At 38.7% G+C, this 15,572-nt stretch overlaps 1 protein-coding gene across 1 annotated transcript in view; it reads left to right on the forward strand.

Annotated features, from left to right (window-relative positions):
• Window positions 1-8,290: 8,290 nt before the first annotated feature.
• Window positions 8,291-15,572, forward strand: part of LOC104601447 (protein STRICTOSIDINE SYNTHASE-LIKE 3) — a 38,044-nt gene continuing 30,762 nt past the window's right edge. Inside the window, exons 1-2 of the mRNA XM_010264774.3 lie at window positions 8,291-8,851; window positions 10,090-10,365. Coding sequence (XP_010263076.1) covers window positions 8,523-8,851; window positions 10,090-10,365 — 605 coding nt within the window. The 5' untranslated portion in view covers window positions 8,291-8,522. The remainder of the gene's footprint in view (window positions 8,852-10,089; window positions 10,366-15,572) is intronic.

Raw genomic sequence — 15,572 nt, forward strand, 5'->3', positions numbered from 1 at the left:
ACAAATAAGAGGGAGGAGTTTGGGATTCAGATGAGCCAATGAGATATTGTGTGAACCAAGCTACTTTCAAAGGCAACTAAAAGAAAGATAGAGTCCCAAGGTGTGCCCCGGGGGATAACTCTCCAATGCTTAAGTTAGTATGTGAGCAATGGATCATTGGACCAAATATAGGAGTCTAGGTCGGTAAGGAAAGCAAAAGGACGAGGTGAGGGCTGAAGGAGTGCTATAGTGTGCATATCTTTTCTTTGGGGTGTCTTACCTATTTATAAAGGAGTTTGTCATGCTTGTTGAGGATTTCTAGTCCTATTGGGAGATGGCAGCCAGGCTCGGCTTGAGCTTCTTGGTGATTGTCTTTATCTGGATTTTGGTGTGTTAGAGGATTTCGAGTGACACTGGTTGGCCATATTAGTTGTTGGGACGGTTTGGGTCATCAACAAGTTTTTGAGCATTCAATTTAGGGACACATGGAGCCTCAGGATTTGGCCACACAAATGGGCCTATTGCTTAGGAGAATCAAAATTCAATTCCCATTCCTCTCCCTTGAGAATGAGAATACCATTCCATCCTATTCAAATTCCGATCCAAATTCCCATCTAAACCAAATGGGCAGTCTAAATCCGATTCCAACTACGAACAAAACGACCCTTACAAAGCTCAAAAGATGTTGCCACATGTTTAACTTGAGCAAGGAATGCTTTATCCATCTAGCTGGTATAACCACATACTTCATTTAACTTATAATGGTAGCTACATCAATAATCTCACTCTTTGGATTTTAAGGGATTAAGCCATCTTTGAGGCTTTCAAAACCACTTCCATTTTGCTTGGACCAGTTACCATTTAGTGTATGGTTCCTCTACTATTGCAATGAACCTTTTTGTTTTGATCAAGGATAACAAAACCATAAGAAACATCATGCAAACTTCTATGTGAACCTCCACTTATGAAAATATTAAAAAGGTGATGCAATAAATCTACAAATGTACTCTTTTCAGAACAATGTTGTGCGGGATTCCAATTTAGGTCTAAAACGTGGTTACTACTAAACTCTTATTAATGTGGTGTAGCACTTGCTATAATTAGGGTTGTTTAGTTCAAAGACCATATTGTTAATTTCTTCCCACAAATAACATAGACTTGTTACTAATTTAGCCAACAGATATTCCTTTGTTTCTTTATCTTCATTGACCTTGTTCCATCATGATTACGTAACACTCATGGTTGAATTTCCAAGCATTCTATCTGGTTTAATCCCACGTAAACCTGCAACCAAATTGCTTTAGCAAAGGTGTATTTAGATAGAAGATGGAAGGTGATGCTGCTCAATCCGAGTTGGTGCACGAACTGAGGAGAGCAACTAGATAGTCCTTGCTGGCAGGGCAGGGCCGAACTACAAGGATAAGGCTGCGCTTCAAGACCTGTGATCATGAAAGGAGAAGTTAGAGGCCCGAGGAGTTATCCCCGGGTAAGTACTCCGACGCTTAAGTCAGTAGGAGGTGGTATGTAGTCGGGCCGAACTATAAGGATGCTGGTCCGAGCTAAGTATCAGTACGGGTGTTAGAGAAGTTGGATCCCTTACCTTGAGCATGGAGTACCTTTTAATGGCCGAAGATCCGTGTCCTGGTCAGATTGGGCTTTCGGGGTTGTCAGGATGAGGTTAGTCGTCGAGGTATTCGGGATAGAGTCCCATTTCTCAGCGGATTCGTCTTCCTTACTCATCTTTATCCGTAGTTGTGTTCATCCATGTGTCGTGTAGCTGACATGGATGAAAGGATAAGATGGGGGGCCACAATAATAGTGTAGCTCGGTCGAACTATGCCGACGTGGCTGGGCGGCCACGTGTCTCTCAGGACCAGCTCAGCCATGACCCGAACAAAAGGTATTCTCCTCATAATTCCCACACATTGGGCAATTAGAGTAACTCTCCTCTTTTGAAAAGTTTGGATTTAGTTGGAATTACTTCTTAAAGAAATTGCCCAAGAAAATGTGAATTATTGAATTCTATAAGGAACTTTGATCCTCTCTAGATCTCCTATCTAGAAACTAGTCTCACATATTCCAAAATTTGCTCTATATTTTGCCCATACACAAGCTCCATGGTATGGCTCCTTGTAAGGTCCTAGAGGCTGAATTCATTGTAAAGTCATTGTTGAGTTTGTAACTACCTTTGCACATCGGGAACATTTGTTGTACTTTGAACATGGCTAGCAATATGTTGTGATAAGATTTGTACTCTATCACCATTTCTTGTCAGGGTAAATTGTAGATTAGTACTTTGTACTTTGGGACTAGTCTCACTTTGGTATGCAAATTTCAAAACATGCCATTCTAGTACCTAAACTTCCGAAAAGTGCCATTTTAGTCCCTGTTGTTAGTAGCTTGTCAGTTACCTCTATCACATGATGACATGTGCGACTTAAAACTTTTGAAAATATCAAAATTACCCTTCAAAATAAGATACTATTCATCATCTTCTTCTTCAATAATCAAGACTGAACCAAAGCAATGTTGAACAACCCCAAAGCCACCACCAATCCATCTTCTCTATTCTTTCTATTATTCTCTCTCTTCCCCTCTCTTTTTCTTCTTCTTCTTTCCTATTCTCTCTCTATTATTTTCCTTGGGATACAAAATGCTTCCTATGTTCAGCTGGCCTTTGCATTAGAACGAAGTCTTTTATAGAGAGAGAGTAGTTGGAACGTATTCCACCTTACCTTATGCCTTCGAATAGGTACTTGATATACCCTTCATTAAGAAAATCAACAAAGTATGTACTGAAATTTTATTCTAAGAGGAAAATAATCGTCACCTTTGAGTCCTTACTAGAATATTTATTTCCTTTTCTTGTAGGTGATGATTGAGATTCCACATATCTTTGTACAAGTAGTGGTACATGGGGCCATAGTCTATGGCTCTATGCTATGATTGGATTTGAATGGACTGTTTCCAAATTCTTTTGGTACCTCTTCAGGTTCTATGGTATGATGATAGTGGGTGTAACTCCAAACCACAATGTTACTGCCATAGTTTCATTTGCATTCTATGGAATATGGAACCTTTCTAGTGTCAACTTTTTTTTGAAAAGGTAGAGATATTAATGCCTTTTCTGGTTGTTTGCAGAGGATGCCCACGTGGTGGAAATGGTAATATTGGATTTGCCCTGTTGCATGGACATTGTATGAATTGGTTGCTTTACAATTTGGAGATATAGAAGACAAGCTTTTAATGGATCAAACAATGAAGGAGTTCCTTAGAGGTTACTTTGGGTTTAGACATGACTTTTTTGATGTGGTTTAAGCTGTGATAATTGGCTTTACGATGCCCTTTACATTCATCTTTGCCTTCTCGATTAGAGCATTCAACTTCCAAAGGAGATGAAGGAAATATTATATGCAATATTTCTTGCTAATGAAGACCAAGCGTTGAAGTATTTGTGGAGACTAAACATTTTTAGGTTGTGCTTAATCTGATTAGACATCAAACATGATACTTCCCGTTGGAGCAAGCGTGGCAATTAGGGACTAAGGGTTGATTGTGGGTTTTGTCGGATTGCTTTTTGATAAATTGGTTTTCTTTATCAACTTCTAAGAAATTTGGGCGTTTGGATAGTTGATAAAGAAAATTAGGTGACACCCAAAGAATATTTGCATCGTTTCACATGCCACACGACAACTAACAATTTTGAACTAAACTTGGACTTTTGGGGCATTCAATTTTGAAAATTTGGGTATTAAAGTGAGATTAGGCTCTAAGTACAGGGTATTAGTCTCAATTATCTTCCACTCCACCTTGTGAATGTGCCCTTAACAAGGATAAGGATGGGTCAACATTAATGTCGTAACTAAGATATCTCTTTAGGTTCTTGTTAAATTTCTGATAGTATCCTGTATTTTAGGCCGAGTGCCAATTTAGTACCTGAATTTTAAAACGCGACAATATAGTACCCGAATTTTCGAAATGCGATAATCTATTACCTTTCGTTAATCAGCCATTAAGTATCATGGAGAAAGACACAAATGCCCTTCAAATGTCATTTAATTTTCTTTATCAACCATCTGCAGTCTACAAGTCTACAACAACTATAGAGAGAGAGGCCAAGCACCTACAGACAACACGAAGCCCTCCCATATACACACCGCAGAGTCCTGATCAGCACATATGATCATCGAGAACAGACCCAGAACCCCAACCTCCATGAATGTGCTGCACAAGCTTGGACCTAGAAACCAGACACCCCACTCTTTGACTGGAACAGTTTAAATCATCAACAGATCCCAAATCGAAAGATGTTCAATTAAAAATTTCCATCATCACTTTGACGATTACATACATATATACAAACAAAAATTAGAAAAAAAAATTATATTAGGCCAAGATTAGTTAACTATGAAAGTGTCTTCTTGCAAGCTCTGTTGTTGCTTGGCTATTAACATAATCTCTCTCCAAAAGGGGGAATAACAAAATGTTTTGTTTTTTCGCCATTGGCCACAAAACAACGAGAGATGAAAAAAAGTAATATTCTCGAATTATTCTTCCTTTCTTTTATTTGTTTACTGGTAAACAGTTTTGGGATGAGAAACAAAAAGGACTTCTTTGTCAAATAATTTTCGATCATCTCCTCTCTCTCTCCACTACTAACCATTTTCTTCCTGTTATCTGCACCTCCACCACCGTCGGAAGCGCTGCCTCCGTATTGAACCCCCACTCCACGCCCTCCGCCGAGACCCTAACGCACCACGCCCGCGTCCCAGAGACCAGACGCACAACAGCGCTTTTCATCTCTTTCTGTTGCTGTTGCGAAGTGGAGCCTCTCGCTCTGATGGCGGAGAAGAAGCCCTTGAGTCTCAACGATCGCCACAGTCGCCTTCTCGAAGACTTGTCTTCCCATTGCCAACCACATACCCACCTGCCATGAATCCCTATAGACACCCCCAATCACAGTTTTGTCTATATAAAACAGTCACAAGTTCGCCATGACCACCCTTCAGATTTCAAGAATTAACGTTCCAGTGTTCTACGGCCTATCCGGTGATCTTAGCAAGAAGAGAAGCTCCTTTGGGCTAAGATTCCTTCAACCCACCAATTGTTGTTCTCAATCAAGAAGAAAAGTCGGTTATTTCCAAGAGAATGCATTCAGATGGAGGGCTTCTGTGGAGAGATGGTCTTTGTTTGGGAAGAGCGTAGGGAAAGATGAGATTTTCATGAAAGAGAAGAAGGGGAGGAAGAAGAGGGATGTTTTAGTTAAAGTTAACCAGGGCTTTGGATTTAATGGTGGTGGTGGGGGCGGAAGAGATAACAACAACACTGTGAGGGTTTTGGGTAATCTTGCTTTGGCTATTGGATTAACTTATCTTTCGATGACAGGGCAGCTTGGTTGGGTTTTGGATGCAATTGTTTCGATATGGGTAAGTTGTCCTTTCTTCTTTTTAGGCTTTTGGTCCAGTTCAGGTGCTCATAGTTCTTGGATAAGCTTTTCTTAATGCACAGTGGGATATCAATTGCAACTTCTCTCGTTTATTTGTGTTGAGAAAATACTCTCACATGTCATTTGTTTGTGATTTTGGTTGCATTTGATTGTAGTATGTTTCACTGGGACTTTTACTTGTTAATAGTAGAGCTAGAATAGGTAACTATAATTTCGTAGGGCTGAGACCCTGAAGCATTCTTGTGAAAATAGCTCCATTGTGAAAAAGATGGTGGGATTAGCATGACTTAGATGGCTGAATCTCATTTTCACTAGAGGTCCTCCTTTAGAGTATTACATCTTAGATGTTTCTATAATTTCCAGCATTTCTTTCAGTACTTTATGATTTTTCCTATTTCCACTAGAAAGGTGCCTTGGCCAAAGGAACACTAATGAGTAAGCAAAGTTACAAAGGAACTCTCCTAATTATTATTCTTTCTATTTAGTTAATGATGTTTGCATAATCAATATTATGATTTTTTTATATTTCAACTCATTTTAGATGCTATTCCAGTCTTTTTTTTTTTTTTAAATAATTTCAAAGATAGCTAATCAATATAAGTATATGAACATATTATTCTTTCGTGCCTCTGGGGCTTAATGTATCCAACAACAATCTGTTTCTAGTATTCTGCTTCTAGCAGCCAATTCTGCATTAATCTCTGATTGCTTTGTCTCTCTTTCTCTCACCCTCTGGCTTTTGACTGATTCCACCATGCTTCTCATTAACAGCTTCTTGCAGTGCTGCAAGAACAGAGGGAGTGTTCTGTATGGGGAATATGAGAATATGTTGACTTGCATAGAAGAAAAAGAACAGAGGGAATCTTTTATTTAAGATTAATCTAGTCTTTGTTTCTGTGACTTTACAAAGACATTATCTTATGATTTTCCATCCATGAACACACCATGCCCATTACCCTCTTGATAGCCTCCTTCACTGAACCCTGTTTCCGTTTAAATATGCGAGCAGTCCTTTCTACCCACATTGCCCAAAATAATATTTCATGCTGCTTTACCACCTTTACTCAAACCTTTTAAATCCCATGCTCCTAGAAAACTTTTAAGCACATCTTCACCCCAAACAAATTCAGCATTTTTATCCATAATGGCATAAGAAAATTCACAATGTATCAATAAGTGGTCTTCTTTTTCCTTATTTGTGCCGCACGTAACACAACCAACATCATCCACTTCTATGCCCCTTCTGATTAAATTGTCCCTAGTCACAATCCTGTTCAAAACTGCAGTCCAAAAAAACTATTAGTAAGATAGCCATAAAAGTCTATTCAGAGAAACATGTAAAGATGGAACTACTCTTCCCTTCTCTTCCTTCTTAGAATGAGATGGTGAAAGGCATAATTTAGGGCATATGCTAGAGCTGTGCATACTCTGGCTTAGAGAGCTAAATCTTTTGACGATGTGTGTTATTGGTGGCATTATTCACCACCTATCTGGCTGGAACCTTATATTTGTAGTCTTTTTGTGTTTAATGAACCAATCAAAAAAATTAAGAGAGGGAGAAGCATATTTCTTTACAAGGAAACAACTAATAGTTTATAGGAAGAGGAGAGAATCATTTTTCTTTTTAAAATTTTCGAACTCTTTAAATCTATTGAGAAGAAAATGTGGTTATTCATACTATACCCCAAAAGTGCCTAAACAGGCTAATTTGAATTAGGAGCATGTACCACCAGTATGAATATTAAATATTTCAAATGGATGATTGCTTGATTCTCCACATAAGTATTGTCAGATACTGAGGTGTAGCATGAGTTTTTTTTTCGCTACAAAGGTGTAGCATGAGTTGTTCCACCTGTTTGAGGATTGAGGAACAAGCCTCATGAGCATGGATTTTTTTATTAAATAAATAAAGTGTATAAATAATAAGAACAATTTTAATTTATTTGTTGTATAATTTCATATAAAGACTAATTTAAGTTCTATAATTTTTATTAGTATAGTTTATTTTTATGAAATTTCTATGAGTGCATCACTGCTTAATTGATATTCTTAGAACTCCATTTAAAAAATATATATATATATATATTTTCTTGCAAAACAAATATTAGAAAGTGGATTTTCTCACAAAAATTTTCTCAGCAAACAAACACATTATAACTAACCGAGAAATTAAATTTTCCTCTTCTCATCCCATCCTTTCTCAGTCCAATTTTCTCAGCAATCATAAGTCACTGAGCTCACAATTTTCCCTCTACGCTCCAAATTCTAGATCAGAATCCCTCTACACCCTCTTAACGGGTGGACCCAGATTTTGGCACTGCTGATGCAACTTTGTCAGGTACCGGTCGATTGAGGAAAAGGAAACAACGGTGGCATCAGACGATCAACATCAGTTCAGCGGTAGATTCGCCTCAATGTTCACATGAGATCAAGCTGAAGAGAGATACACCTAACACTGTATAGCATTCTTGTTGATCTTGAACCCAGGGATGACGGTGAAAGTCACATTGGGGTTGCTGGATGAGAAGAATGCATCGTTGTTTACAGACTCATTTATTTTGGACTCTTGGGTTTGAAAGTTTGGGTTCTGTTTCATTCTCTTGAAAAAGAAGATGATGAACAATATATTTTATTTTTAAGGATAATTTTAATATTTTCAATAGTTTTAAATGGCACATGAGATGATGTAATATACATAACTAACGGTACATTAATAATAGATATTAAATTGTTGCATTTAAAAAATTTAGGTAGTATATTGTTGCATTTTAAAGTTTGGATAGTAAATTGGCACCCGAAAACTTTATTGGTTTGGACCCATAGTGGGAAAAGAATTATTGCCGTTCGTGGAGTTGCTATAGTGCTACCTACCGCACAGAACCCTGCAACCAGTCAACAACCTTTTCGTGTAAAGTCGCAAAAAAGTAGTTATGTACTGATAAATCAACGTTTAATGTCTCAAAATTACATACTTAACAAGGCAATCGACCTATTCGTCTAAGCTCGTGGGGTTGGTTGCAAAGTCTGGTACACGTACAACCAAGTGAACCAACTAACCAACCTTCCCAAGTACTGGGAAGCTTGCTAATTTCCGGCAATGTCCCTGACCGGAGTTTTTGCCGGGATATTCCTCCTGTTGGCTCTTTACTGTGGAATCGACCCCTTTAAGCACAGCGCTATTTACGATTTCCCAGATTTTGTAGCTCACAAAATCGACTTGCCACCCTGGTCGGATATTCCAGTTGAGAGGGACAGTCAGAATCTGTTACAGAAAGCAGAGATTAAGTTTCTGAACCAGGTGCAAGGCCCTGAAAGCGTCGCGTTCGATTCCCTCGGTCGGGGACCTTATACTGGGGTTGCCGACGGCCGGATTCTTTTCTGGAACGGCGAGTCCTGGACTGATTTCGCTTATACTTCCCCAAATAGGTGAGTTGGGTCGTTTTCTTTGCTTTTTCCTCCATGTTTCGATCTTCTGAGTTTGTAAACCGTACAATACTGTTCTCCAACATGAATGTTCTTGTTTTTCACGTTCTTGAACATATGGTTTTCTTTCAGAGGGTTCGGCTATGATACCGGAAAAGCTTGCACCCATCAACCGGAAAGACATTATTAAGAACACCCCCTAGTGTTCTAATATTTCTGGGGTCAAATAGGACAAGACGATTTCTGTGTTTAGAATTAAACTTGATTTTAGCATGTACTTTGTGCATATCATATGCTTTTAAGCTTAAGTTTTTTTTTTTTTTTGGTTTTCTTTGAATGGTTTAGACCTCGAGGTTTTAATTTTGTTAGAAGAGGGTTATTCTGCAACTTGTAATCTTTTAACATGAAGGAATTGCAAATGGTAATTAGTATGAGACGGGAAGATATGCCATACTGGGAAAGATAACACTATTCATTCAACCGGGTTCGGCCAGTTGACGAAGATGATGGGGTTGGTCAATATATGCTACTTTGTAATTAACTTATAAATTAGCAAGTAGTAACCAACAATCAATGAATTGAATATAATTCCCAAAAGAAATATGGGACTGAAGTTAATTGGATCTATCTTTTTTTTTCATAAATTCTCTAATGTTTAACACTGTTTTTTAATACTTTGATAGCTTTTGAGATAAAAAATATCCACTCTTACCAGATTTTACTTCTATTTAAACTTTAAAATATATGGGAAATAGTTTGTTAAGGAATTTGGACAACCCCTTTATATGAGTCACGCATCTAAATCCTTATAGTCCCTAGTCTCTCCATCTCTTCTCTACCTGTTCTTAACAAAGTAATATAAGCTAGAGAGTAGCTTAACAGGGAGGGGCTTAATTGTTCAAAAGCAGCCATGGCAATGATGGAGGACAACAAAGGGAAGGGCATAACCTTTCTGGTTGGTCAACCTCCAAGAAGCTCTTAATGGTTGCTTCAAATAGATAATACTGCCCAAGGGTATGGAATTGTATAGCCAAATCAAGTTTTGCCAATTGCGTCTTATCCAAAAGTCTGATAACACATGGAAACACATAAATGAAGATTTATGTCAATTTGGGTTTTCTTAACTTGTACACAGAAACAACAATCTGGAGAATTTTTCTTGTTCTTTTAGCTTCTTAAATGCTTTTATCCCCCAGTTGTATTTTCACTTAATATCTTTTGCCATATGTATCTGGGTTCAGGTCAGAATTATGCAGCCCAAAGCCATCACCAATGAGTTACTTGAAGAACGAGCACATCTGCGGCCGTCCACTGGGGCTTAGATTTGACAAGAAGACAGGAGAACTTTACATTGCTGATGCATATTTTGGGTTGATGAAGGTGGGGCCAGAAGGTGGGCTGGCAAAATCACTTGTTACTGAGGTGGAAGGGGTTCCGTTGAGGTTCACTAATGATTTGGATATTGATGATGAAGGAAATGTCTATTTTACAGATAGCAGCATCAAATACCAGAGAAGGCAAGGTCTTTCTAACACAAATATACTTATCACTTATCAGTGGCTATTATACATGTCATGAATGCATTTGATGTGGATAATTTTTTTATTATGGTTGTTACTCTAGTTGCTTCCTCATGTTTTCTGGAATGTACCCCAAAATCATCACTGGGTTCTACTTTACAAGGAATACTGAAGCCTAAATGCTTCATGGCTGTGCGATACCTAGGTGCACTTGGAAGAGGATTGGTTTCAATCTTTGATTGCTGCTAAGAGGACATCCTAAGAATTTTGACTGAATGATCAAGCATTTGAGTTGCCACATTCTTTTGGGCAGTGAGATAGAATCAATGGATGCTAAATCTGAAATGTCAACAAGTGACTGCCATGTTGTTGTTTGCTCCAGTATTTTTGTCTTAGGATTGGTTATCACTCTTTGGACTAGTAAACTATACCTTTTTCAGAGTTTCATCAAACCAACTTCAGACATCCTACGTTTTTTTCTTACACTTTTCTCCTACACTTCCATTCAGTGTAGGTATTTACACATTAATAGGTATTTAGCACGTGTAAGGGGACAACTGTCATAGACTGGATGGGAGTGTAGGAGAAAGTTGAGGAAAAAGTATAGGAGATCCTGACCCCATCAAACCTGGTTCATGAAATAGCTGACTGAATTCTAAAAGTAGGTTTGTTTGGCTTAGGGATGCTTGTGACTCTAAAGTTCAATATCCCAGGCAGATGAGAAGTTGGCATATAGAAAAACAAGTCAGTCATTCCCTTGCTTTTCTCTTGTCTCCTTTTTTGATGAATTAATGTCCAAATTTGTATATATATTTTTTTGTCTTTTAGTTTTCTTTGCACCTTCTAGTAATATTTAATTCCCAAATTTGAGGTAATTGGTTTTATGATGTTTTCTATTTTTGAGTCCCTAGGAGTGGCTAAAAGAGCCTCTTGAAACTTTAATAGGATCGAAGTATTTAAGAGAAACAATAGTAGTAATTCCACTGTACTGTAATATATTATTGTGGGCTATGGCTGATTCTTTGACTAAACAAGGGGTCTCAAGGGCTGAATTATTTTGGGCTACCTTATGATTGTATCTTGTTAAGAGTGTGTTTATGTTCTCATCTCTAGGGGGGGGGGTAACATCTTATGCCTCCTCTTAGGGTGAATGTATACTTTCTTCCATAAGTAATAAAATCATTATTCATTTATAAAAAAAAATATTATTGCGGGCTGGCCAGGCTAAAAATGGTCACCCCTAATCTATACCATATATAAAGTGTGAATGAAATGTGAAACTTTTTTTGGACTAAAATTACCCTCTGCTTCTTTGTTTAAGAAAGGGTATAAAAATCCTTTTATTATAGCTTTAGTGGATACTAAAATGCCTATATTTGTGTATTTAATTCATCTCTAATTGTAATGGTTGAAAATGTAACTTCAATTATTACTTTCCACCTCATTATCCCTTCTCATTAAATCTTATACTTAAGGCATTAAATGCTATACTTAGAAGTTATTTTCACTAAAAAATGCTACTAATTAACTCTATGTCAATATTTTTAATAATATAAACCCATATATTTTAAAATCGACTAAAAACAAACCATTTTTTATCAAAGTGGTGGCTAAGTAATTCAACCATCCGAATCAAATTGATCAACCATCAATTTAAATCTTACATTTTTTTTTGATAAATGAACAATAGAAAAAAGATACTCCCAAAAGAGAAAACACTACAAAAAAGAAGAGTTTAGCCAAGCAAGTAGGCTTGCCAATGATACTTGAAACCAATGTTTTCGAATCAATGTTAACCCGAATGGTTAGATTGTTTGGCTCGGGAATTGTCTAAGCAACCGGTTTCATTTTACCCCAAACCCGGTCCCTGGCCAAAAAACTGTTGAATTGGTCAATGACCCTGTTAGTGTAGGGGTATTTATGTCTTTATACTTATGTTGAGGTTGCTGATCTGTAATATTATATTAGAACTAGTGTCCCTCACTTAAGTAAGGGCACGTGTCTTTTCCATTATGTTAGTAATATAAAACATGTTTGGCCAAATGGGAGGTAATTTTTTTCTCATTCGAACCAGACTTTTCTTCTCTCCTTTTCTCCTCTTTTCTCTCTCTCTTTCTCTCTCTCTCTCTTTCTTCTTTCTTCTTCTCTCTTCTTGGCTGTTATCAGACTAACAAAACTCAAGGGCAAGTCGAATCATAATATGGTATCAGAGCACAACTAAGCACTCAGATCTGCCCAGATTTCTGTTTTCTGCGCACTCAGTCTAGAGTTTTCTCTTGATTCCTCTGCCATCGATTGGAGATAAGGGAAAGGGTTGAAAAGGGGTGGTCGCCTCTTCCCTTGGAGGTCTCTATGCCTCCAGTTGTGCTGTTCATGGTCGGTTGCTGTGGTTTCTAAGAAGCCCTCCCCTAATCGATGAAGAGAAGAGGGCTGATTCGTGTGGTGCAGTGGGTGTCTTGTGTGGTCTGATTTTTTTTTTTGTGTAGTTTGTTTTTCGGGTGATGAGGTAAGAGATTTCTATGCATATTTTTGTTATGAACCAAATAGGAAGTATGTTTTAGATCGTATGGTGGGATTTCAGACTGTAGTGTGCTAGGGTTTATGCTGTTTTTTTGTGTGATTTGAAGGGGGAGTGGTCCTCATATAGTGTGGTGAGATTTCAAGTAGTCGTGGGGTAGGTTTTGTGGTGTAAGGAGTGCAATCTTGAGCAATAACAAGTGTTGAAACCAGTGTGATCAAGTAGTGTGCAGTGTGCCGAATTCAGTAATAACAGAATTCAGCAACGGGAGATAGCAGTGCTAGCAAATCTACTGACTACTTGAATGTTCAAATGACCTCCATTAAGCTGAATGGAGAGAATTATGTACCTTGGGCTAAATTTGTAGAAGTTATTCTGAAGGCAAAGAAGAATGTGAAACACATAAGGGAGGAGAAACCCTCCACTGATTCTCATGAGTATGATGACTGGGAACAAGAGGATGCCCAGATTATCACGTGGTTATGGAATGGTATGGAACCCAAGATTAGTGCAAGTTTCATGTTTCTTGACACTGCCAAAGATGTGTAGGACCATGCTAAGAAGTTGTATTTTGGTCAAGACAATACAACCAGAGTATATCAGCTGTATCAAGAATACTTTAATCTGCAACAGGGCAATTAGAGTCTTGAGGAGTACTATGCTAGTATGAGAAACATTCGTAATGACTTGAATGTTTATCACCCCCTCACTTCTGATGTCAAAATTCAGCAACAACAGAGAGAGCAACTTGATGTGACTCGATTTTTGGTGGGGCTGAAATCTGAGTATGAACCAGTGCGGGCTCAGATACTAGGAGGGTCAGCTCTCCCTTCCTTAGAAGAGGTGTTTGCTCGACTTCGGAGGACTTCCATTGGATCTACTGAGAACTCTAATGTTTCTGATGGATCAACCTTTGCAGTATCAAGGGGTCGTGGTGTTAGAGGTGGAGCTCGGGGAGCTTAGTCTGGCCGTAGTGATAGCAGTGGTCCGGTATATGGTCAGAGTGGTGGTGGTGGACCTACATATAACCATGGTGGTGGTCGTACTGGAGGTAAAGATTCAGGGGGAGCCCGTGGCAGAGGGCGTGGCTCGGGTCCGAGGAGATGTACTCATTGTGGTATGGATGGACATACCATTAATTATTGCTATGACTTGCATGGTCCACCCTGAATTTGGGCTAACATGCCATGACTAGTGACACCGGTTTCAGACAGGAGAGTCGTTCAGTTGATCAGATGCATCCTACATCCACAGATGTTCCCAGGAAGGAGATGGTGAATGTTCCTCGTGATGAGTATGAGAGGTTTGTCAAATCCACATCTCAGCAGAACACGACTACTTTCGCACACTCAGGTATGGCTTGTTTGACATCCACACCCAATCCCTGGATTATTGACTCTGGAGCCTCCGATCACATGACTAGAACTCTAGGTGTGTTTTCTTCCCTCTCTCACTGCTCAACATCACAATCTGTTACCCTTGCTAATGGTTCCACATCCTCCATTTGTGGTGTTGGCAATGTTAACATGACCCCCTTATCTTTATACTCAGTTTTGTATGTCCCTAAATTTCCGTTTAACCTTATGTTTGTTAGTAAGTTGACCAAGTCGTTCAATTGCTCTATTACTTTTTACCCTTCTTCGTGTGTTTTTCAGGATCTCAAGACGGGGATGAAGATTGGTGGAGGGCATGAAGCTGGTGGATTTATTATCTTGACAGTGGTGGAAGAACATCAACAGCTCTCCAGTCATCTCTCTCTCATCTCCAGTGGCACTGCCGATTTGGTCATCATTCGCTGAAAGTTTTGAAGTCTTTGATTCCTTCGTTGAGTCAACTTTCTGTTTTAGTTTGTGAGTCGTGTTAGTTGGGGAAACATCATCGTGTTCTCTTTAGTCCTAGGGTTGATAACCGTGTGTCGAGTCCTTTTTCTTTGGTTCATTCAGATGTTTGGGGTCCTTATAAAGTGATGTCATACAATGAGTATAGATATTTTGTCATTTTTGTTGATGATTATTCAAGGATGATGTGGCTCTATTTAATGAAAGAAATGAGTGAATTGTTTACCATCTTCCAAAAATTTTATGCTGAGATTCACAACCAATTTGGTGTTCACGTTAAAATTTTTTGTTCCGATAATGGCCGTGAATATTTCTCTTCATCATTTCATCAGACCTCATGTACCTACACCCCACAACAAAATGGGGTGGCTGAGAGAAAGAATCGTCATCTTTTGGAAACAACTCGATTCCTCATGCATCACATGAATGCTCTTGATTAATCGGATGCTTACTTCTTGCTTCTTGATTAATCGGATGCCCATGTCTATCCTTGATGGTCATTCCCCATTCACTACCTTGCTTCCCACCTTTTCTCCGTTTCCTCTTTCTCCTCGGGTTTTTGGGTGTGTCTGCTTCGTCCATAATCTGGGCCCCGGGACGGACAAGTTAGATGCACGATCCATTAAGTGCATCTTCCTTGGTTATTCCCGGACCTAGAAAGGGTATAAGTGTTATCATCCTAGTTCTCGACGTTCCTTTATGTGTGCTGATGTTACATTTTTTGAGTCTACTCCATTTTTCTTGGGGTCTGGTGATGCTTCTTCCTCCTCATCACCTCCTCCTCTTCCACTTTCAGTCGCAGATTCTGTTCCCCTTGTTCCAGCTGTGACCAAGTCCTTGCCTCCAGT

The sequence above is a fragment of the Nelumbo nucifera genome, chromosome 2 (genome assembly GCF_055504915.1).
Source record: "Nelumbo nucifera cultivar China Antique chromosome 2, China Antique-T2T, whole genome shotgun sequence".
Taxonomy (NCBI): Eukaryota; Viridiplantae; Streptophyta; class Magnoliopsida; order Proteales; family Nelumbonaceae; genus Nelumbo; species Nelumbo nucifera.